The 20,575-nt window shown below is 64.8% G+C and overlaps 1 protein-coding gene across 6 annotated transcripts; it reads right to left on the reverse strand.

Annotated features, from left to right (window-relative positions):
- Nucleotides 1-401: 401 nt before the first annotated feature.
- Nucleotides 402-20,265, reverse strand: LOC120388215 (protein jagged-2-like). 6 transcript variants are annotated; one of them, XR_005590521.1, is made up of 14 exons: nucleotides 20,187-20,265; nucleotides 17,594-17,896; nucleotides 12,005-12,068; nucleotides 11,370-11,624; nucleotides 11,092-11,152; nucleotides 10,053-10,183; nucleotides 9,249-9,368; nucleotides 8,245-8,358; nucleotides 6,524-6,637; nucleotides 5,624-5,670; nucleotides 4,206-4,382; nucleotides 3,586-3,688; nucleotides 2,810-3,174; nucleotides 402-1,033 (listed from the first exon to the last, which is right to left on the reverse strand). XR_005590521.1 is itself a non-coding variant. In XM_039509893.1 (13 exons), the coding sequence occupies exons 1-13, from the start codon at nucleotides 20,244-20,246 to the stop codon at nucleotides 970-972; spliced, it is 1,875 nt and encodes a 624-aa protein (XP_039365827.1). In that variant the 5' UTR covers nucleotides 20,247-20,265; the 3' UTR covers nucleotides 402-969. The 6 variants fall into 6 exon arrangements, 5 of the variants coding, with proteins under 5 accessions (XP_039365827.1, XP_039365830.1, XP_039365829.1 ...); XM_039509893.1 differs by lacking the exon at nucleotides 3,586-3,688; XM_039509895.1 differs by having other exon boundaries at nucleotides 956-3,174.
- Between the last annotated feature and the right edge of the window lie 310 nt (nucleotides 20,266-20,575).

The raw sequence follows: 20,575 nt of genomic DNA on the forward strand, positions 1-20,575 counted from the left end.
TGGTGCCTCTTCCCTACGGCCTCGCGTCCATGAAACCCTGCAGGAGTTTCGCTGTGAATCAGCAGGAAACACGGCACCGCCAACCTGAATTCCCCAGGGTCTGGGATGAGGGCAAGGAGAGCACACTATGTGTGTGGCCACCGCTGCCCTCTGCTGGCTACAATCAGTACTACCTAACTGTGTGTCATAGCCCCCATACTGCGGGTAGCTAGTGGAGATTCTCCATCAGTCCTCATAGTTTCAGAGGAGGAGGCCTGCAGTTCTCCCTTCCCCCTCTTACCACTAACGCTCCAGTGGGGTCTAAATGAAAAGGGCACGGAGAGGAGCAAGGCCCAGATTCCTCAGCTGCCTCGCTAGCCCCGAGCACATCCCTCTGACAAGCAAGGACAGGAAAGGCTCTCCTCCCACTGCCTCCCTGCCTTTCCATGGTGCCTCTGTTCCCCCTGTCCTCATCTCTGCTCCCTCCTCTCATCCTTTATCCCGGGGGTTCCCTGACTCTCCAGCTGTACCATGGGGCAGTGCTTTCCTGCCCACGTTGGCCCTTGTGGTGCTTCATGTGCCATGGCTGCAGCTGGGTTAGAGCCCAGATCCCTCAGCTCTGAAAACCTCTTCAGCTACCGGAGAATCCCCATTTGCAGTATAGGGGTTATGGCATTCAGCTCAGAAGTTCTGATGCCAACCAGTAGAGGTCAGTGGGGTATCGTGCTGGACCAAGCTATCAGCAAGACAGGCCCTTGGCTGATGCTGCAGCTTGTGGTACAGTCGAATCTCAGCCTTCATTTTTAAAAAAAATGTTTTCTAGCCATAACAGTTGGGATGAAAAGCTAGGAGTCCTGACTCTCGTGGTCTAATCCTCTTCTCCCTCCTTTTCCACGGTGCTCAGCCATCTCTCAATCTTCCTCCCATTTGACTGCCTCCCCGCCTCAAGACAAAAAGTCTCACAGCCTTGGGGTGAGGCTTGGAAAATATTTATTCGTGGTTCATACTGTTCACCCTGAGCGAGCTCGTCTCACGCCGGGGGGCGGGATAGAACCTGGTACAAAAAAGCAAAGAGGTCACAAAAACTCTACGAAGGAATCTGTACAGTATCATACAACATAGATACATTCAGCACATGCACACACCTCCCACCAGGGGGTGCTGCAGTACACACCCCCTCCCCCTCAATGCTGGGGGGTGCGCCTTGACTCTGGCACAGAATAATTTATTTTTCCTAATCACAGGTCCAGTAGAAAGGCAAGGGAGGCTGTGTGTGTGTGTATCTCCAAGGGGTCCCCTAGATAAAGAGCTGATTGAAAATGGGGGTGGGGGGGGTTTCCATGGAAAATGTTGATTTCTGGCAGAAACTCCAAATACTGCAATAGCTTTGGAAATGCTGCTGCGGTGCATCATGGGAGATGTAGTTCTGTTGCTACATGCTCCTATTTACCTCTATGGCCTGGGCTCTCCAACTGGACTATATCTCCCATGATGCAACCACATGGCCAAGATGAGAGGTCATGGTGCATCATGGGAGATGTAGTCCAAGTGCCATAAGCTCTCATTCTCTATTCGCCAGGCTCCCCAGCCAGACTCCATCTCCCATGACACACCGTAGCCAGGCGCTCCTCAGATGCAACTGCCTCTCCACCAAGGGACTCTGTGGTGCATCATGGGAGATGTAGTTTCCATTGCCTCACCACGCTCCCATTCTCTGTAGTCCAGGCTGCCTGGTTGTACTACCTCTCCTATGATGTACTAGGGGTGTCCCTGGCCATGCTGCATCATGGGAAATGTATTCCAATGGCAAAGCCCAGCCTATAGAGAAGAGAAGCATGAGGCAACTGAACTACGACTCCCATGAGACACAGGGGTGCCACTTCTAAATTGAAATATTTTGGTGTCTGGGTGTTTGATTTTTGTGGCATCTTCCCTGGGGAGCAGGTGCTTTTTGAGACAAATTTCCTTTGGTCGAAAACCCAATTTCCTGTAGAGAAAAATGATTTAGATGGAAAATTTCCCTCCAGCCTCAGCTACTCCTTCCCAAGTGGGTGGCTCGAAGACAGAGGGGCCTAGCGCGGGACCAACGCACTTCTCAGAACAGAAGCAGATGGGGCTGGGTGATGGGTGGGGGTGGATGGTGGGGCTTGGAGCTCCTGGGAGTGGGCAGATCTGGTCTCTGTTCATGGAGCACAGACACAGGAGTGAGGGCTGAACAGGAGGGATGTGGACACTGGTCCCGCTAGGAACTGGGCTGAGTCCTGCAAACTTGCTTCACGCTGACACTGGGAATGAATTTCAGGGGGAACGGGGCCGGCGCCTCTAGAGGGGAAAGGCCCCGTGTCCCATCCCCCAAGCCAGCCAGTTGCCCACAATATACCAGTTGAGTTTCCCTTGTGCCCATTCCACTTCCACCGTGCAGCTCACTGGCCAAGGCCATGCAGCCTGGCAGGGAATCCTCGCCAGCCAGCCTGTTACCTTGCGCTGGAGCAGCTGGCAGGGGTACTGCGCCCACCCCCGGCTGCAGATTGCTGGCAGGCCAGGCTCCTTCGAGGTGGTGACCCAGCTACCATGGGCATCCGGTTCCCCTCCCCTGGCGAGCTTCCACCTGTGTGATGAACTGGGGAAGCCTCAACCGGCTGGTCTGAATTACCCCCCCTCCAGGGGGCGCCCCTCTGGGTTTGACCCACACTGGCCTGGTGGGGTGAGGAGAGCGAATGTGCCCCCCTGGCATGGAGGGGCGGTTAAGGTGCTTTAGCAGAGCTGGGGGGAATCAGGCGGCATAAGGGTCCCCAGTGCAGGGCCGAGCCCCACCCCGGTCCCCTTATACCGCAGCATCGGGGGGCAACGTGGGTCCAGCCCGCTCTCCCCCCACGCTGGATCAGAGCTTGGGCTCCAGGCCGGCCGGCACGTTGAGTTCGTTGAGCTTGGCTCTCTCCAGGTTGGAGATGTCTGTCTTGGGGAGGCCGCGGGGCAGGGGGAAGGGCAGCCCCCCCTTGTCCAGGGGCTGGCCGTGGTCCCCCCGGGTGGCATTGTGGATGAGGTGTGGGGCGTTGTTGGCCAGCAGCTCCTGCGGGGGCAGCGCCCGGCCTTTCCGGCGGGTCCACAGCGCCAGGAGGGCGCAGAGCAGGGTGGCCAGGAGGGGCAACAGCGCCAGGGGTAGCAGGGCATAAAGCAGGGTCTGGCCGGCGGCCTCTGTGGGAGGAGAGAGCGGTGAGCAGGGAGTGCCAGGCCCACAGTGCCAACCGCCCCCTGAAAGCCCAGCCCCGGGCCTCTGCCCCATGCTCAACCTTCCCCCCACCCTGAGATAGCTCCTCGATCCACCCCTCCCTGCCACGGCACCAGCTGGGCCCCCTCCCAGCGCCAGCCTGGAGCTCCCTGCCCCTCTGCCTGGCATGGTGCCCGCCCTCCTTCCCCTGCCCTGGGATGTGCCCCTCCCAAGCCCTGGCACCATTCTCAAAATTCCCTGCCCCCTCCCACATCCGAACCTCCCTGCCCCTCTCCCACCTGTCACAAACCAGGGCTGCCCCCTACCTGCCCCCACCCCGCACCTGTCCCCATAGTAGCTGCCAATAAGGAGCCCCCGCTTCCCACGCCCGGCCATACCTGCGCAGCCCCCCTCCGGGCAGGAGCACACGTAGCTGCCTGCCCCACCCAGGCATGAAGCCCCTCTGGGGCAGGGGTTCGGGGAGCAGAGATCCAGCCAGACCTAGGGCACGGGGAGAGCAGAGATAGCAGGGCCCAGCACTACCTGGCTGGCACCACCCTGTGGGGTGGGGGTGGGCAGGGAGATTGCCAGGCCAGGGGGCCTGTGGTCTGTGCAGCCCCAGTGGGCTGATCCAGTCCCCCCACCCCCAACTGGATTTGGCCCACTGAAGCCGTACAGCCTCCGTGGGACAGGATCACGGTCCCCAATTTGTAGAAGGGGGAAACAGAGGCACAAAGGCAGGTTGGGGGTGGGAAGTGACTTGCAGAGGGTCATGTGGGGGAACCAGCGGCAGAGCAATAGAACCCAGGAGTCCTGGCTCCCAGTCAACCTCCCCCCCCCCCACCACACATTAACCCACCAGACCCCACTCCCCTCCCAGAGCTGGGAATGGAACCCAGGAGTCCTGGCTCCCAGCCCCTCCCCCCAGCTCTAAACTCTAGCCCCCTCTCCCCTCCCATCTCTGACATGGCTCCTGCCTCTCCTCACGGCACCCCCCGCGGATCCTCACGGCCCTCACCTCGCAGAAGGGTCCGCTGAGGCCAGGCGGGCAGCTACACGCCACCCCCTGCCCTGGCGTCTCCTGGCAGCGGGCTCCATGCTGGCAGGGGGTGCTGGCGCAGCCGCCCAGCTCCGTCTCGCAGGCCGCGCCCGTGTAGCCAGCGGGGCAGGAGCACACGTGCCCGGTACCCACCGCCTGGGGGGGACAGTGGAGAGGGGGGAGGAGGAGCATTGGCATAGCAGAGACCAGCTCCCCATGGCGACGAGACCCCTCAGCGACATGGCGACGGAGCCTCCCAGGCCCCAAGGGGCAACCTGACACGGGCCATTAGGGCAGGAGGGGGCTCAGGGAGGTGGCAACACCCGGACCTCAGGGCTGAGGTGTGGCCAGTTCAGGGCAATGCACCCCCCAGCAGCAGGGGGATGGGGCACCATGAGTATCCACAGCAATCAGCCTTTGAAGTCCCACCCAATCCATCCCCTCTCCCCCCAGCCTTTGGAGTCCCCCCAAATCCATCCCCTCTCCCCCACCCTTTGGAGTCCCCCCAAATCCATCCCCTCCCCCCAATCCATCCCCTCTCCCCCCAGCCTTTGGAGTCCCCCCAAATCCATCCCCTCTCCCCAGCCTTTGAGTCCCCCAATCCATCCCCTCTCCCCCCCGCCTTTGGAGTCCCCCCAAATCCATCCCCTCCCCCAATCCAGCCCTCTCCCCAGCCTTTGGAGTCCCCCCCAAATCCATCCCCTCTCCCCCAGCCTTTGGAGTCCCCCTCCCAAATCCATCCCCTCTCCCCCCAGCCTTTGGAGTCCCCCTCCCAAATCCATCCTCCCCAATCCATCCCCTCTCCCCTAGCCTTTGGAGTCCCCCCCAAATCCATCCCCTCTCTCCCCAGCCTTTGGGGTCCCCCCCAATCCATCCCCTTCCCCATCACCATTTGGGATTCCCCAATATCCATCCCAACCCCCCCACTAGCATTTGGGGTCCTCCGTGTCCATCCTCTTCCCACCCCCAGCCTATGAGGTCCTTCATGTGTCTGTGCCCTCTCCCTCCAGCCTTTGGGTTCCCCATCCTCTCTCCACACCAGCCTCTGGGGTCCCCCCAAATCCATCCCCTCTCCCCCAAGCCTTTGGGGTCCCCCGTGAGTCCATCCCCTCTCCCCACCAGCCTTTGGGATTGCCCCCTGTGTCCATTCCCACCCCCCACTGGCCTTTGAGGGCCCCCCAGCATCCATGCCCATCCCTCACCACTGTTTGGGGGCTCCCCATGTCGGTCCCCTCCCCGCAGGGGCTCTGCACATTCTCTGGGGGCCCTCCGTTTCCCTGGCCCAGGCTGCAGTGGGAACGCCGCTGTTCTGCTCTTGGGGTGGGGAGCTAAGGGGGGAGGTGCTGCCTCCAGACTGGGAGGGGAGGGGTGATTCCTGCCGCCGGCGCGTCACCCACCTGGCACTGCCCCCCATTGCGGCACCGCCCCTGGCAACCGTCGTCTCCTGCAGGTGGAGAGGAGCCGGGGGTCATGGAGAGACAAGGCAGCGCTGGGGGGCACCCTGGGGGGCAAGCCGAGCACCCCATCTGCCTTGCAGCCCCAGCTCACCACGGCAGGGGGATCAGCTGCAAGGCATCATGGGGCCCCGGGACCCACCCCCAGGCATCTGGCAAGGCTCTCGCACTGCATCCCAACCAGGGGCGGGGGGGTACGGACCAACTGTCAGCTTTGGGCCCCTACCGGCTAGGGCAGGATTCAAACCGGCGACTCACATGCCCCATCCAATCGCGTGTGTGTGTGTGTGTGTGTTTATGTTTCCCTAGTGGTGGGATCGATTAGCACCAGCCAGGGGCAACGGCCTGGGGCTTGGGAATGAGGGGCCTGATTCTCGGTCACGCTCAGGCCATAGTGGGAAGGAGGTGGGAGCAGCCCCCTGGGACTCCCCGGGCTGGTGTGGAGTGGCTGTCATGGCTCTGATCCCACCCCCTGGCGCAGGGGGGTGGCTGGGGCGCACGGCACTGTGGTGGCTATTTCCTGCCGTCCAGGGCCCATAGGGGCTGTTCCAAATGACCCTGGGGCCAGGCAGGACCCAGAATACGGGGAGATCAGAGAAGGGGTAAAGTCCTCTGCACTTCCACCCCCAGCGGGGGGGCGCTGGGAATCAGACCCCTCCAAGGCAGCACTTAAGCCCCCCTCCGCCACCCTCCCAGCCGCGGCCTGGCCCGCCCCCTCCTGGCCACAGCCCAGCTCTGCCCTCTCTTGGCCACCCTCTCCTGGCCACACCTAGGCTGTGCCCCCTCCCACCCCTCAGCCCGGCCCTGCCCCCCACAGCCCCGGCCCTCTGGTCGCTCTCTTACTGGTCTCACAGTTGGGGCCGGCCCAGCCCTCCAAGCAGTCACAGAAGTAGCCCCCGATGAGGTTTTTGCAGCCCCGGGCGTGCACGCAGGGCTCCCGCTCACACTCGTCGGCATCTGTGGTCGGGGTGGGCTGGGGTCAGGGCAGAGCGCGGTCGAGGGGGGGCTGGTGGCCCCGCGTGGGATCAGCGTGGGAAGGTGGGGTCAGTGGGAAGGGCCAGACGCGTGTCCGTCCCCACCCCGCCCCCGTGCCTGTCCAGCCCTTGGCTCGGGGATTGGGGATCGTGAGTCCTTGTCCTGCTGGGAACCCCCGACTCAGTGGGCATTGGCTTTCAGCCCCCAAGGGCCCGGCACCCGGCTCAGACTGGCCACCACGAAGTGAGCAGCCCCTTGTGCCAGTCACGCGGCTCGTCTCCCGCCACAGGGATGCTGTGGCTTCCCCTCCTCCCCGGCCCCCATTATGGCCCTGGGCAGGGTCTGAGCTGGAGGGGGGTGCCATGGGGCAGGGGGCTGTGTCAGCGTGTGGGGGCATGAGGGGGTGCCATGGGGCAGGGGGCTGTGTCAGCATGTGGGGGCATGAGGGGGTGCCATGGGGCAGTGTCAGGGTGTGGGGAGCAGGAGGGGGGTGCCATGGGGCAGGGGGTTGTGTCAGTCTGTCAGGAGCAGGAGGGGGGTGCCAAGGGGCAGGGGGCTGTGTCAGGGCATGGAGGGCAGGAGGGAGGTGCCATGCGGCAGTGTCAGGGCATGGGGGGCAGGAGTGGGGTGCCATGGGGCATTGTCAGGGCATGGGGAGCAGGAGGGAGGTGCCATGAGCAGTGTCAGGGCATGGGGGCAGGAGTGGGGTGCCATGGGGCACAGTCACCGCATGGGGGGCAGGAGGGCGGTGCCATGGGGCAGTGTCAGGGCATGGGGGCAGGAGTGGGGTGCCACGGGGCAGTGTCAGGGCATGGGGGGCAGGAGGGAGGTGCCACGGGGCATTGTCAGGGCATGGGGGGCAGGAGGGAGGTGCCATGCGGCAGTGTCAGGGCATGGGGGGCAGGAGGGAGGTGCCATGGGGCAGTGTCAGGGCATGGGGGGCAGGAGGGAGGTGCCACGGGGCAGTGTCAGGGCATGGGGGGCAGGAGGGAGATGCCATGCAGCAGTGTCAGGGCATGGGGGGCAGGAGTGGGGTGCCATGGGGCAGTGTCAGGGTGTGGGGAGCAGGAGGGGGGTGCCATGGGGTAGGGGGTTGTGTCAGTCTGTCAGGAGCAGGAGGGGGTGCCATGGGGCAGGGGCTGTGTCAGTCTGTGGGGAGCAGGAGGGGTGCCATGGGGCAGGGGCTGTGTCAGTCTGTCAGGAGCAGGAGGGGGGTGCCAAGGGGCAGGGGGCTGTGTCAGGGCAGGGGGGGAAGGAGTGGGGTGCCAGGGGGCAGGGGGCTGTGTCAGGGCCTGGGGGGCAGGAGTGGGGTGCCAGGGGGCAGTGTCAGGGCATGGGGGGCAGGAGGGAGGTGCCATGGGGCAGTGTCAGGGCATGGGGGGCAGGAGGGAGGTGCCACGGGGCAGTGTCAGGGCATGGGGGGTAGGAGGGAGATGCCATGCAGCAGTGTCAGGGCATGGGGGGCAGGAGTGGGGTGCCATGGGGCAGTGTCAGGGCATGGGGGGCAGGAGGGAGGTGCCATGCAGCAGTGTCAGGGCATGGGGGGCAGGAGGGGGTGCCCGAGCTCAGTGCCCCGGGCTCAGCCTCACCCAGCTGGCAGGTTTTACCGGTCCATTGGGGCGGGCAGGTGCAGCTGAACCCATCCGGGAGGGGGTGGCAGGTTCCGCCGTGGGCGCAGGGCTCCGGCAGACACTCGTCCAGCCCTGCCAGGGATGGAGCAGTTAGGGAGGGTGGGACCCCGGGCACCCCCACAGTAAGTGGGACGGGCTCAGCCATAGGGCCCCTGGGTCGGGCTGGCACCCTCCCTCCAGCCATGGCATCATGCCAAGCGATGCTGCATGTCCGGCTGGGCCGGGGGGCCCCTGAGAGCAAGGCCCGGTCCTGAGGCAGGAGCCTCTTCCCTCCCAAGGCCGGTCAGGGATCCTGCCTCACGGTGCTTTGGGGCAACCTGAGCCTTGGGGGGATCCATCTCCAGTGGGGTCATCCCCGGCCCCCACCCCCTCCTCCACCCCAACAGCTTCCTCTGTTCCAATCACCCCCAGTCCCTCTTCCTGATCCCCTGCCCCTCCAGCTGAGCCCATCACGTCCCCCTCTCCCCAGCCACTCGACTCCTCACAGCACCCCAGGACCCCGACAGGACCTCAGCCCTTTTCCCCCAGGGCACCCCCAAATCCCTAGCAGCATCCCCGGCCCCCAGCTCTCCCCCCTGGCCCCCTGAACTCCCCATTTCCCAATAGGACCCCCATGCCCCTTGTCTCCCTCCCCCTGGCCTCCCTACTTCTGTAGCTCCATCCCCCTCCAGGCCTCTTTTCAGCCCCCATCTCCCTCTCCCCTGGTCCCCACCAGGGCCCCCCACCATCCCCCCATTCCCAAGAGGAGCCCAACCCCCAAATCTTTCCCCTGCAGGCTGCCAGCCACTGCTGCTGGGCCCTAGAGCCTTCATCTCAATGGGGCCCCCAGGGACCAGCTCCCCGCACCCCATGGGTGCCCCAAAGCTCATGAGAGCAGCCGTGGGGACAGGTGGAGAAGCCGGGGTCCCCCCCAAGCCATCCCCCTCATCCCACCCCCTGTCCAGCGCCCACTGCCCCCTCACCCCTCTCGCAGTCCCGGCCCCGGAAGCCCGCGGGGCACAGGCACTGGTACTCGTCCGGCTCCGCGTTGGTGCAGGTGCCGCCGTTCCGGCAGGGCTGGTGGGAGCCACAGTAGTTCAGGTCTGGGGGGGAGAAGGGCTTGGCTCAGCTCCAACCAAACTCCACTGACCCCAGGGCTGAGAACCCAGCCAACCTGCCATAGGGGGCGCTGTGGGGAGCGGGGCAGGAGCCGGCTGTGGGAGGAGCTCCTGGCTACTCCAGCCCGGGCCTTTCCCAGCAGGGGGCGCTGTGGGGAGCAGGGCAGGAGCTGGCTGTGGGGGGAGCTCCCAGCTACTCCACTCCCAGCCTCTCCCAGCAGGGGGCGCTGTGGGGAGCGGGACAGGAGCCGGCTGTGGGAGGAGCTCCTGGCTACTCCAACCCCAGCCTTTCCCAGCAGGGGGCGCTGTGGGGAGCGGGGCAGGAGCTGGCTGTGGGAGGAGCTCCTGGGTACTCCAGCCCTGGCCTTTCCCAGCAGGGGGCGCTGTGGGGAGCAGGGCAGGAGCTGGCTGTGGGAGGAGCTCCTGGGTACTCTAGGCCCAGCCTCTCCCAGCAGGGGGCGCTGTGGGGAGCGGGGCAGGAGCTGGCTGTGGGAGGAGCTCCTGGGTACTCCAGGCCCAGCCTCTCCCAGCAGGGGGCGCTGTGGGGAGCGGGACAGGAGCTGGCTGTGGGGGGAGACCCTGACCATGCCAGCCCCAGCCTCTCCCAGCAGGGGGTGCTGTGGGGCGGGGGCTGTGGGGCGGGACACACCCAGGCACCCAGCTGCTCACCCTTGTCACACAGCAGCCCGCCCCAGTTGGTGTCACAGTCGCACTTCCAGGGCTCGGTGCAGGTCCCGTGGAGGCAGCCGGGGAAGGGGATACACTTGTCGCAGTTGGAGCCCGTCCAGCCGTAGTGACACCTGGGCAGACAGATCCCGGGTGGGGAGAGATGGACGCACATCGGGGGTGGGGGGGGCAGCCTGGCACGGAGCCATCCTCAGCAACAGCCACAGGCGTCTGGTCCTCTGGGGACCCCGGGGACGTCTGCGTGGGGGGAGCGGGGGAGGAGGCTGCCTCTGCTCATGACCAACCCCCTCCCCCCAGCAATCTCTGGCCCTGGGGGTTCCTGGGGTTTGGGACGGGCAGAGCAGGGGGCAGCTGGAGCCCGTAGGGGGCCGCAGAGAGTCAGACGATGCCATATGGGGGGTTGTTAGGGAGAGAGCTGGGCAGGGAGATGGGGGTAGCTCCCTGGGTGGAGTCGAGTGGTTAAATGGCAGGGGCTGGGAACCAGGACTCCTGGGTTCTATCCCCAGCTCTGGGAAGGGAGTGGAGTTGAGTGGTTAGAGCAGGGTGGGCTGGGAGCCAGGACTCTTGGGTTCTATCTCTGTCTCTGCATGGGGTGGGGTGGGTTTGCCTGGGCGGTTTCCCTGCCTTGCAAAGCCCCCAGGCCTTGTCAGCGAAGGAAAACCGCCCGGAGTTCCCTTCCCTGACCTGACGCCAGCACTTCCCCCCTCCTGGGCCCGGCCCAGCTGACCGCTCCGTCCCCAAAGGGCAGGAGGCAGCAGGCAGCCCTGGCCGCTGGCACTTCCTCCCATCCTGCCCAGGGGAGAGTCGGCCTGGCAGCAGGGGCAGGCCTGGAGGGGACCTTAGCAGCCTGCCAGGGAAGCCACAAAAACAGCCCCCCCCATACCGCTCCACTCTCTCTCCATCCCATCCCTGGGGTCCCCTCCACTTCCCAAGGTGGCTGAGGTAGGAAACCAGCGGGGGAGTGGAAGAGGGTTATGGGGGGGTCTGGGGAAGTGGGCAGGTGGGGGCCCTTCTCACTCACTTGCATTCTCCAGGCTCCTCGCAGAAGCCGTGTAGCTCGTCGCAGCCCTGGTGGCAAATGGCTGCGATAGAAATGACGGGGGTGGGGGGGTTAGGGGCAGGGAATGCCCCCTTCCCCTGTCTGTGGGCACCATGCCCCCCTCCCTGCCCCCTCCCATTCCCCTGGGCACCGTGCCCCCCTAAGCACCCTCTTCTGTTCCACCCCTCTCCCATTTTCATGTGTCTCCCATCTCCTGCCCTTCCCCGCGGGCACTGTGCCCCCCCCGCCCTGGCACGTACCCCGAGTGCACTCCTCTCCCATCCAGCCGTCCAGGCAGACCTTACTGCCAGCGGCGTCGCAGCCGTGGTGGCCGAAGAAGTCGTCGCGGGGCCGGCACAGGCGGTTGCAGGCGGCGCCGTAGTAGTGGGGGGCGCAGCGCACCCGCAGCCGGTACTCCAGCGCCGTGCCCCGCCCGTGGTGCTGGAAATCCTGCCAGCCCTCGCCCGGGTTCAGCATCCCCGACCGTGTCACCCGCTCCACCAGGGACCCCCCGCCTGCCAGAGAGGGGAGCGCGTCACTACCCTGCCCCAGCCTAATGAGCCCTGCACCAGCTGCACCCGTCCCAGGTGGGGAGCTCCAACACAGGCTGGCTCAGAGAGGCAGGGCATGGGACATGGGGCATTTCCCCTCTAGGGGTGCTGGCTCTGATCTGGCCTCAGGGTGGGGGACTGGCTGGCTCAGGGGGGTGGGGAATGGGATATGGGGCCTTTCTCCTCTAGGGGGTGCTGGCTCTGATCTGGCCCCAGGGTTGGGGACTGGCTGGCTCATTGTAGTAGGAAATGGGACATGGGGCATTTCCCCTCTAGAGGGTGCTGGCTTCGATCTGGCCCTAGGACGGGGGGCGGGGGGAGCTGGCCAACTTGGGGTGCCTCACCTGGGGTTCCAGGGCCGGTGATGTTGTCAGCATCCCAGGCTTCCAGGATCAGTGAGTACGAACGCTGGGGGATCAAAGCACAGGGTTAGAGGGGCCAGGTGTCGCTGACCGACCCCCACCCCCCAACTTGTGACCCGAGTGTTCCAGGGCTGGGGGTGAGACTGACCGGTTCTGCGACCTAATGCCTCCTGTCTCAGGGTCTATGAGCTCTCATGGCTGGGTGGGGAACCTTAACCCCACTGCACAGTTGGGGAAACTGAGGCACACAGAGCTGGCATCCTGACTCCCAGCTCCCCCCCCCCCGCCCCTCCGGCTCTCACCACTAGACACCACTCATCTCCCAGAGATGGGGATGCAACCCAGGAGTCCTGACTCCCAGCCCCCCCTGCTCTAATCTGCTAGAGCCCCACTGTCCCACCCCTGAGCTACGGATAGCACCCAGGAGCTCTGGCTCCCATTTGCTGCAGGGAGGCCACGGCGATGAATTCCTGCCCACTGTGGGAGGAAACTGACGATCACTGGGCATTTTCAGAGTCCCTTCCCCCAACCTTTTGTTGTATGGCAATTGTCTCCTCTCCTCCTCAGAGGTGGCTGCACTGTTACCGAGGTGCCGTGCCTGCTGTGTGCGGCGTGGGAGCGCAAGATGCTGCACGAATGGAGGACAGCATGGGAGACGGTCGATAAACCACAACAGTCCCCAGGGGGTCAGCGTCAGCATCCCCATTTCACTGGTGGGGAAACTGAGGCACGGGGGGGCATGACCAAGCTCCCCCAGCAGGCCAGCAGCAGAGCTGGGAGCAGAGCCCAGCTCTGTTCATTCCAAGTGGGGGGTGGAGGGGTGGGCTAACAGATGGAGGTTGCCAATGCAGGTCCGGGATCAGAGAGATGCCTCAAAGGGGCGGATGCTGGAATTCAGGGCCCTGGCAAGGTCCATCTTGGCTCTCCCATGCCACGCCCTGGTGCCAGCGCTTGGGCCCAGAGGGGCGGCTTGAAGGTGTTTGGCTGGGGCCCAGGCACTGAAAGGAGATGGGCAAAGAGGAGGGTCCGTCTCACCACCCCACACTGGTCTGGAGTCACTCTGGGGGCTTCTACTTGAAGAAATCCCTGGCCGCCTCCTGCAGCTGCTGCTGCCTGCGCCAAAACATTCCTTCTGCCCACGTAATGTTCCAGGCGTGGCCCACGCCGGGGGGCTCCCTGCCCCCACCCCTGCCAATGCCCCCCGGGGCCCAGCGAGGGCGTCAGCCCGAGACGCTGCCTTCTTTAGCTGAACTGACTGAGCTGATTTCCCTTCTCACGGGCGGCTGGGCACTGAGCCGCCACCCCCTTCCCGTGGACACTGCATGTTCCCAGCCCGACACACCCTGCAGCCCCATCTATGTTACGCTCAGATCCTGGGGGCGGGGGGGTCCCCTGTCCCCTTGGGGCTTCTGTAACACTTGGGGGAACAACCACACTGGGGACAGAGCTCAGCTGCTGCAAATGCCATCCAACTAAAGGAGACTCCCCGTGAGCTGCTAGCAGTATAGGGGCTGTGACACACGGAGCAGCAGGTCCGACTGAACCCAGGAGAGGGCAGTGGTGCATGCGCACGCACACACGGTCTCCCTGGTGTGCCAGATCAGAGCATTGGGTCCATCCAGCCTGGTATCCCCTCCCCCCACTCTCTGAGAGTAGAAGGGGTGGGAGCACCATGCTCCCTTCCCCTCGCCCATACTCCAGGGACCCCTGAACCAGTCCCACTGCCCCCCCAACATCCCCTTCTAGTAGCATCCTGGCCCTGTCGCAATCCTGCCTGAATCCCCGCTCAGTGCCTGGTGGGAGGGGGGAGCCCTGTGTATGGGGGGGCTGCAGCAGACCCCCCAGGCTCTTCCCATGCCCAGCAGCCTCACCCCAGACAGAACTCCCCTGTGGATCCAGCCCAGGGCACCGCTGCGGGACAGCTCACCACACCTGAGGCCCTGGCAGGGGCACTGCTGCAGGGAAGCTTGCCACACATACTCCAGTAGCCTGGCCTATAACAGCTGGTACATCCGCACCCCTGCCGGCTGGCTCGAGGGTGCGGGATGGGTGCAGGGTAAGTGTCTTCTTCGTAATTAGGGAAGTTATTTAATTAAGTTATTTACCTTCTGCTTCCCCCCTGGGTGTGGGCGAGGGACGGGGGCGGGGCCACAGCCCCACACTTCCCGGGCAGCATCTGACACACAGGCCCCATGGGCTAGGCGTGACGGGCTCCACTTCCCACTGCTGGCATCTGCCAGAAATCCTGTTCCATGCAGGGCCGGGCCTGCCTGGCACTGCAGAGGGCCCCGGGCTCCAGTCCCACCCAGGGTCCATCAGCAGCTCTGCCTATGCCCCCCAATCCCGACCTGCAGCCCCCTGCTAGCCCTGCCCCGGGCTCCCCTCCTCCAGGCTCTGCTGGTGCCCCTCGGTCGTGATGCAGAGGGGACCCTGCCTCTGGGACCGAGAGGGGAGGTCCGTCTCCCCAGCCCAATGAATCCCTGGCCCCTGCTGGGTCTGCCAGCGGTACAACCCCCGTTACCCCAGCGGAGACACCGGCTGGAAGCCTTGTCGACTGGCAGAGTCAAGGAGGGGCCCTCGCTCCGGATGAGCCCCACCCCCTCCCCATGGGGCGTGGGCAGCCTTGGCCTGTGTCACACGCGTGTGCGCTGACATGCGTGTGCTCGCAGGCTGGCCCTGAGCAGGCTGCACCGAGCCGTTGCAAAGGGACACTGTCCTACGGTGAGGTAGCAGTTACCGCTATAAAGGCAACCTCCAGCCGGGCACTGGGGGGCGCTGTCCCCCCCCCCCTCACCTGGCCGCACCCCATGTTTCAGCACCTCAGCAGGGCGCTAGGGGGCGCTGTGCTTCTAGGCCCCATCTCCAGCCCACGCCCCCATCTCAGCCCGTGAACATCCGTGACTCAGCGCTGGGGCCCGTGGCATGAGGGCGCCGGGCAGCGCTGCCAGCCCGTGGCTCGGGGACGCCTTAAGGGAGGTGGGGGCCCCACGCTGAGCAGAGGCCATGGCCAAGCAGACGGCGACGAACTCAAACCCGTGCTGGGGGCAGGAACCTGGGCCGCAGCTAGGGGCTGGGTGCCGGAAGTGGGATGCAGAGGAGGGTTCTTTGGGGAGGGGGTATAGGGAGCGGGGCAGGAGTTGGCTGTGGGGGGAGCTCCTGGCTACTGCAGCCCCAGCCTCTCCCAGCAGGCGGCGCTGTGGGGGAGCCCCCCGCCTCTCCCTATGGCGGTGGGGAATGGGGATGGCGCGTGGGTGCTGCGGGAGCCCAGGACCCCTTGCCGGCACGCTGGGATCAGCGGGCGGCGTTGGATCCCGGCCCTGGGAAAGGTCATGCAGGGCGGGCCGCTGACCCGCTGGGACCGAAGCCCGCCAAGGCTCCAGGAAGCCCCATGCCACCAGGGCGGGTCACGGGCTCCCAGCGTCCCTCGGCCGGAGGTGCCTGGGCCAAGTGAGTGGGCAGAATGGGCCTCTCTGCATACAGATCAGCTGGGCCTTTTGTGTGCATTCATCTCTGCCCGGCCCTCTGCCCACAGCTCCACCGAGGGCATCTGAAAGAGCCGGGTGGAGATACCAACTCGGGGTCGGGGGGAGTGGGGTCTAGTGGTTAGAACGGGGGGGGGGGGGGAGCCAGGACACCGGGGTTCTATCCTTAGCTCTGGGAGGGGAGTGGGGTCTAGTGGTTAGAATGGAGGGGGGGTGGGAGCTAGGATTCCTGGGTTCTATCCTCAGCTCTGAGAGGGAGTGGGGTCTAGTGGTTAGAGCAGGGGTGGGGGCTGGGAGCCAGGATGCCTGGGTTCTGTTGCCAGGTTTGCAAGTACAAGATGGGTGTCAGTGTCTCCCCTAGCCCAGTGCAAGGAGGATGCAGAGAGCTGGGGGCACCGGGGGGAGGGTGTGTGTGTGTTCATAGTCTGTTCCTTTGGCAGCTGCAAGTGTCTGGGGGTGGGGGCTGAGGGGCGTCCCAAAGCAAGGGTAGCAGGGAACTCCCCCAGCTTCCACAGAGAAGGGGTGAGGGCAGGGAACGCACAAGCAGAGAGATTGATCTAGCGCCTGTGATGGGGTCCAGCTTCTCATGGCCCAGGGAATGGGAGCCCTGGGTTCTGAGCCACTGCCCTGCCGTGCCTCAGTTTCCCCTCCTCACTCTTTGTGCATTCAGACTGCGAGCTGTCCAAGGCAGGGACTGTCTCGTGCTCTGTGCCGGGGGCTGCGTGCGACGCCTGATAACGCTGTTCGACGGAAGTGGTTTTGGAATGGAAGCAGGAGAGCGAAGGGCTGAGATGCCCACGGGGGCGGGAGCTGGACGAAGCCCAGGATCGATAAATCACAGAGCAGACTAGGCCACCCGCTAATTCATACAGATGGAGAGAGATTTAGCATCTGCCACAGTCTCCCGGGGGGCCGGGCGAGACGAGAGACCAGACACACCACCCTCCGCAGCTCCACCCCACCCTCTTCCTGGGGGCCTCCTCGCACCATTGCCTGAGAGGTGAGCAACATGGCCCCACAGTCCTGATACCCAGCCCTCCCAGCCCTAACCACTAGCCCCCACTCCCCTCCCAGAGCAGGGATAGAACCCAGGAGTCCTGGCTCCCAGCCCCCTCACTCTAACCACTAGACCCTGCTCCCCTCTCCACATCTGTTGCTCCCAGCTGGCATGACAGCTCAACAGGCACTTTCTGTGAGCCCTGGTCTGCTTACAGCAAGGATCACTCTCCCAACCCAGCCTTGCTCTGAATGGAGCCTCTGGAGGGGACCCCAGGCCTAGGCATGATGGGTGGATTGGGGCTGGCACGGTGGATGGCCCCGTCCCCAGGGGCTGTCTGTCTGCATCCAGCAGCCTGGATAAACCCCACCCCTTCACACCCAGACCAGATACTCCTACCCCCAGCGCACCCAGGCCAGATAAACCCTTCCCCCTTGCACACCCAGGCCAGACAAACCCCACCCCTTCACACCCAGACCAGATAAACCCTTCCCCCTTGCACACCCAGGCCAGACAAACCCCACCCCTTCACACCCAGACCAGATAAACCCTTCCCCCTTGCACACCCAGGCCAGACAAACCCCACCCCTTCACACCCAGACCAGATAAACCCTTCCCCCTTGCACACCCAGGCCAGACAAACCCCACCCCTTCACACCCAGACCGGATTACACACACACACACACACACACATCCCCTCCAGTGCACCCAGGCCAGATAAACCCTCCCCCCTTGCACACCCAGGCCAGACAAACCCCACCTCTTCACACCCAGACCAGATTACACACACTCACACACACACACACACACACACACCCTCCAGCACACCCAGGCCAGATAAACCCTTTCCCCTTGCATACTCAGGCCAGATAAACCCTTCCCCCTTACAGACCCAGACCAGATAAACCCCACCCCTTCACACCCAGACCAAATACCCCCCAGCACACCTAGACCAGATAAACCCTTCCCCCTTGCACACCCAGAGCAGATAAACCCTTCCCCCTTGCACACCCAGCTCAGCCCAGAGCTGCTGCTGCCTAGCATGACACCACAGCCCCCCGCCCGCCAGCGGAAGAGCTCAGGGGCCCTTACCGGCCAGGCGAACTGGAACGGCATGGTGATCCTGCCCGCATGCTCTGCGCCCCTCCTGGGCTTGGCTGTGAACGTGTTGCCCCCCAGCACGGGAGTGGCGCCGGCCCCCAGCACGCAGGGCCCCCCAGGGAGGACACGCAGCTGATACTCCTTCAAGCAGGCCCGGAAGTAAGTCTGACACTGCACCCCAGCGGGACATGGCAGCTGTGCCCCGCCCCGGCAGCAGCGCCCGTCCGCCAGCACCCCCCGCTCATTGTGCATCAGCCGGATCTGTAGCTCAAAGGTGCCAGCTGCTTCGGGGACCTGGAAGTGGAGAGGAGCCAGTTACAGTGGGTCAGAGTCCCCCGCACCTCCCCTCCTGCTCACTGTGAGCTCAGAACCCCCCAGCTCTGAAAGCCCAGGTCTTCCCATTGTGCTGCAGGCGCGAAGGGAGAATCACTTGCCAGCTCTGAGCAGTACAGGGCCCATGACACACAGTGGTGCTGGTTCCATCCAGCGGGGGGGCAGCAGCATGTCCACGCCCTTTGCAGTAACAGCAGCAGCCCCTTGCCCATTGCCAGCCCCTGCTGTCATCCAAGGTGAATTAAGCATGAGATGCAGGGGAGGGGGGGGTGTCACGATGATCTCAGGCCCCCAAGCAAGCAACAGGGAGGGGCGAACTCCCGCCAGGCATCACTACTAGGGATTGAGGCTGAGGGCTGGGAGCTGGACCCAGCCCAGGGAATTCAGAGAGACGGCTGCCAAGTTCTCTCCCGGATCTGGCTTCACCCCACATTCTGGGGCTTTGCCACAGCTCCATGGGGATGCAGCCACCTCTGGGGCAGAGCGCAGCATCCAGGCAGCACGTGACGCTGGGGAGGAACACCGACGCTGACACCCAGGCAGCTCACGCAGTACCTATGGACCCCTCCACAGGACAGTGAACGCCCGGAGCCAACCCCACAGAGCCCCCCCCTTCCTCAAGGGCTGGGGTGTGGGTCTAGGCATTCTGCACCCATTGCTGCGCCCCTCCAGCTCTGATCCCAGGCAAGCCCTGAGCTGAGTGCGAGGAAAGGGGGGGCAGGGAATATTCCCACCCCACCAGATCGTGCCCTGCCCCAGGGCGCCAGGGCCCCACCACGTCGCCGCCGGAAGGAAAACAACCTCCCGGGGAATAGCAGGGCGTTGCTGGTCTTTTATGAGCCTGCTTTCACCTCTGCTCTGTTTTCCTCGGAGGGAGGGGCACCTGGGCCTTTGATGGAGTCTCAGCAGCTGCCCCCCGGGGTGTCTCCCATCCCCTCCCCCCAGACCCACCTGGCCCCCTGGCAGGTCCCCAGCCTGTGCAGGAGCCGGGTCTCAAACCCTGATCTCCCAGGGAGATTGGCTCAGAGGGAGGAGGGATTGGGACCGGGGACCATTTCTGGCTCTGGGCAGGGAGACGCCAAACCCAAGATCCAGACCCCGGTGGCCCCCAAGCCCAGCCGGAGGAAACAGGACCCACTGTTAGATGGAGTAGCAGGCCCAAGGCAGCGAATATACAGAGATCCCTCACCCCATGCTAAGGTGCAGCTGCCTCTGGCATGGGGCGCAACTGCTGTTTATTCAGGGATCCCTCACCCAGCGCTGAGATGCAGCCACCTCTGGGGTGGGGCGCAGCCCCTGTTTAACAGCACTGGACTGCCCGGAAGATGCCTCCATCCAACTGAGTGCGCAGCGGGAATGGGGGGAAGTCAAATGGAATCACTGACAGTGGATTTTGCCAGCGGGACGCCTGGGGTCACATCTGCGACGGGCAGGGCGCTTAGGTCACTGGTTGATCGTCTCGTTCGAAAGCCAGCACCCTCCAGGAGCACGGCCCCCTCTAGCGCCCCCGCCCGGCTCCCTGCAGCACCCTGCGGTTCCTCAGCCGCCTCCCATCCAAGCGCTGAGCCAGCCCAGGTGTGGTGGGCGGAGGCCGGCTGGAATGTGCCAGAAGAGCTGCCCGCGCAGGGCTCAGACCCATGGGCAAGGAGCGGCCTGGACGCGGAGGCGTTTGCCCAGCCCCTCCCGCTGCCCCCCCTGCTCCAGGCAGAAACAAGAGTTCAGGGGGCCCTTTTCCCCAGCACCGAACTCCCTTCGGCATCCCAAGGGCGAGGCAGGGCCCAGGTGCCCCATGGAAGGCTGGGCCCACTGGGCAGGATGGGTGTGGATGGACCCAAGGGGAGTCTGACCCATTGGATGGGCTCTCCCCAGCTGGGGTTCCCAGCATTCACCCTCGTGTCAACTTTAAATCCCACCACCACAATTTACGCCACACCCCATCGGGGGGGGGCACAGGACTGGGGGGGGAAGGAACCTCAGCTGCCCCCGCCTGGAGGCCACCCACTGGGGCGCCTGCCCGGGCCAGCGACCCCCTTGCTCCTCGCCAATTCCAAGCGCCCCCTGGGCAGGGGGGCGGCCTTCCCAGGGACCCCCACTGTGCTGTGGGGGATGTGGGCTCCCCCTGCCAGGGGGATCAGCCCCCCCCCAAGCCAGGGAAGCGCTGCCCCATGGACCCCGGCTTCCGAAGAGTGGCAAGTTCCCAGACAAAGGGCAGCCCCCCGGGGGGGGCACTGGGGTTGGGGGGGGGACTCACCTGGGGCCGCGTCTGAAGCAAGAGGAGGACGCAGACGACCCAGCAGCTTCCCAGCCTCATTGTCTCTGGCTGGCTGCCTCCCCCGCCACACCTGCCCCTCCGGCCGGCCCCCCCGCCGCCGCCCGCCCCCCCCGGACCGGGGAGTCCCAAGCGCGCTGCTCGCGGGGCATAAAGAAGCCGGAGCCTCCCCAGCCACTGGCTGCCTCCCCAGCCGGGTCCCCGCGGCGCTGAGCGGCTCCCAGCCGGGTGCGTTCGCCGGGAGCCGCCTGACATCATGCAGGATGGGGTGGGGCCAGCCCAGCCCCCGGCCAAGTCATTAAGAACTTTCCCTGCTAATGAAAGGAGGTGGCTGGTTCCCCCCCGCCCACACACCCACCCACCCGCCCTCG

This window comes from Mauremys reevesii, linkage group 22 (genome assembly GCF_016161935.1).
Source record: "Mauremys reevesii isolate NIE-2019 linkage group 22, ASM1616193v1, whole genome shotgun sequence".
NCBI classification, from domain to species: Eukaryota; Metazoa; Chordata; order Testudines; family Geoemydidae; genus Mauremys; species Mauremys reevesii.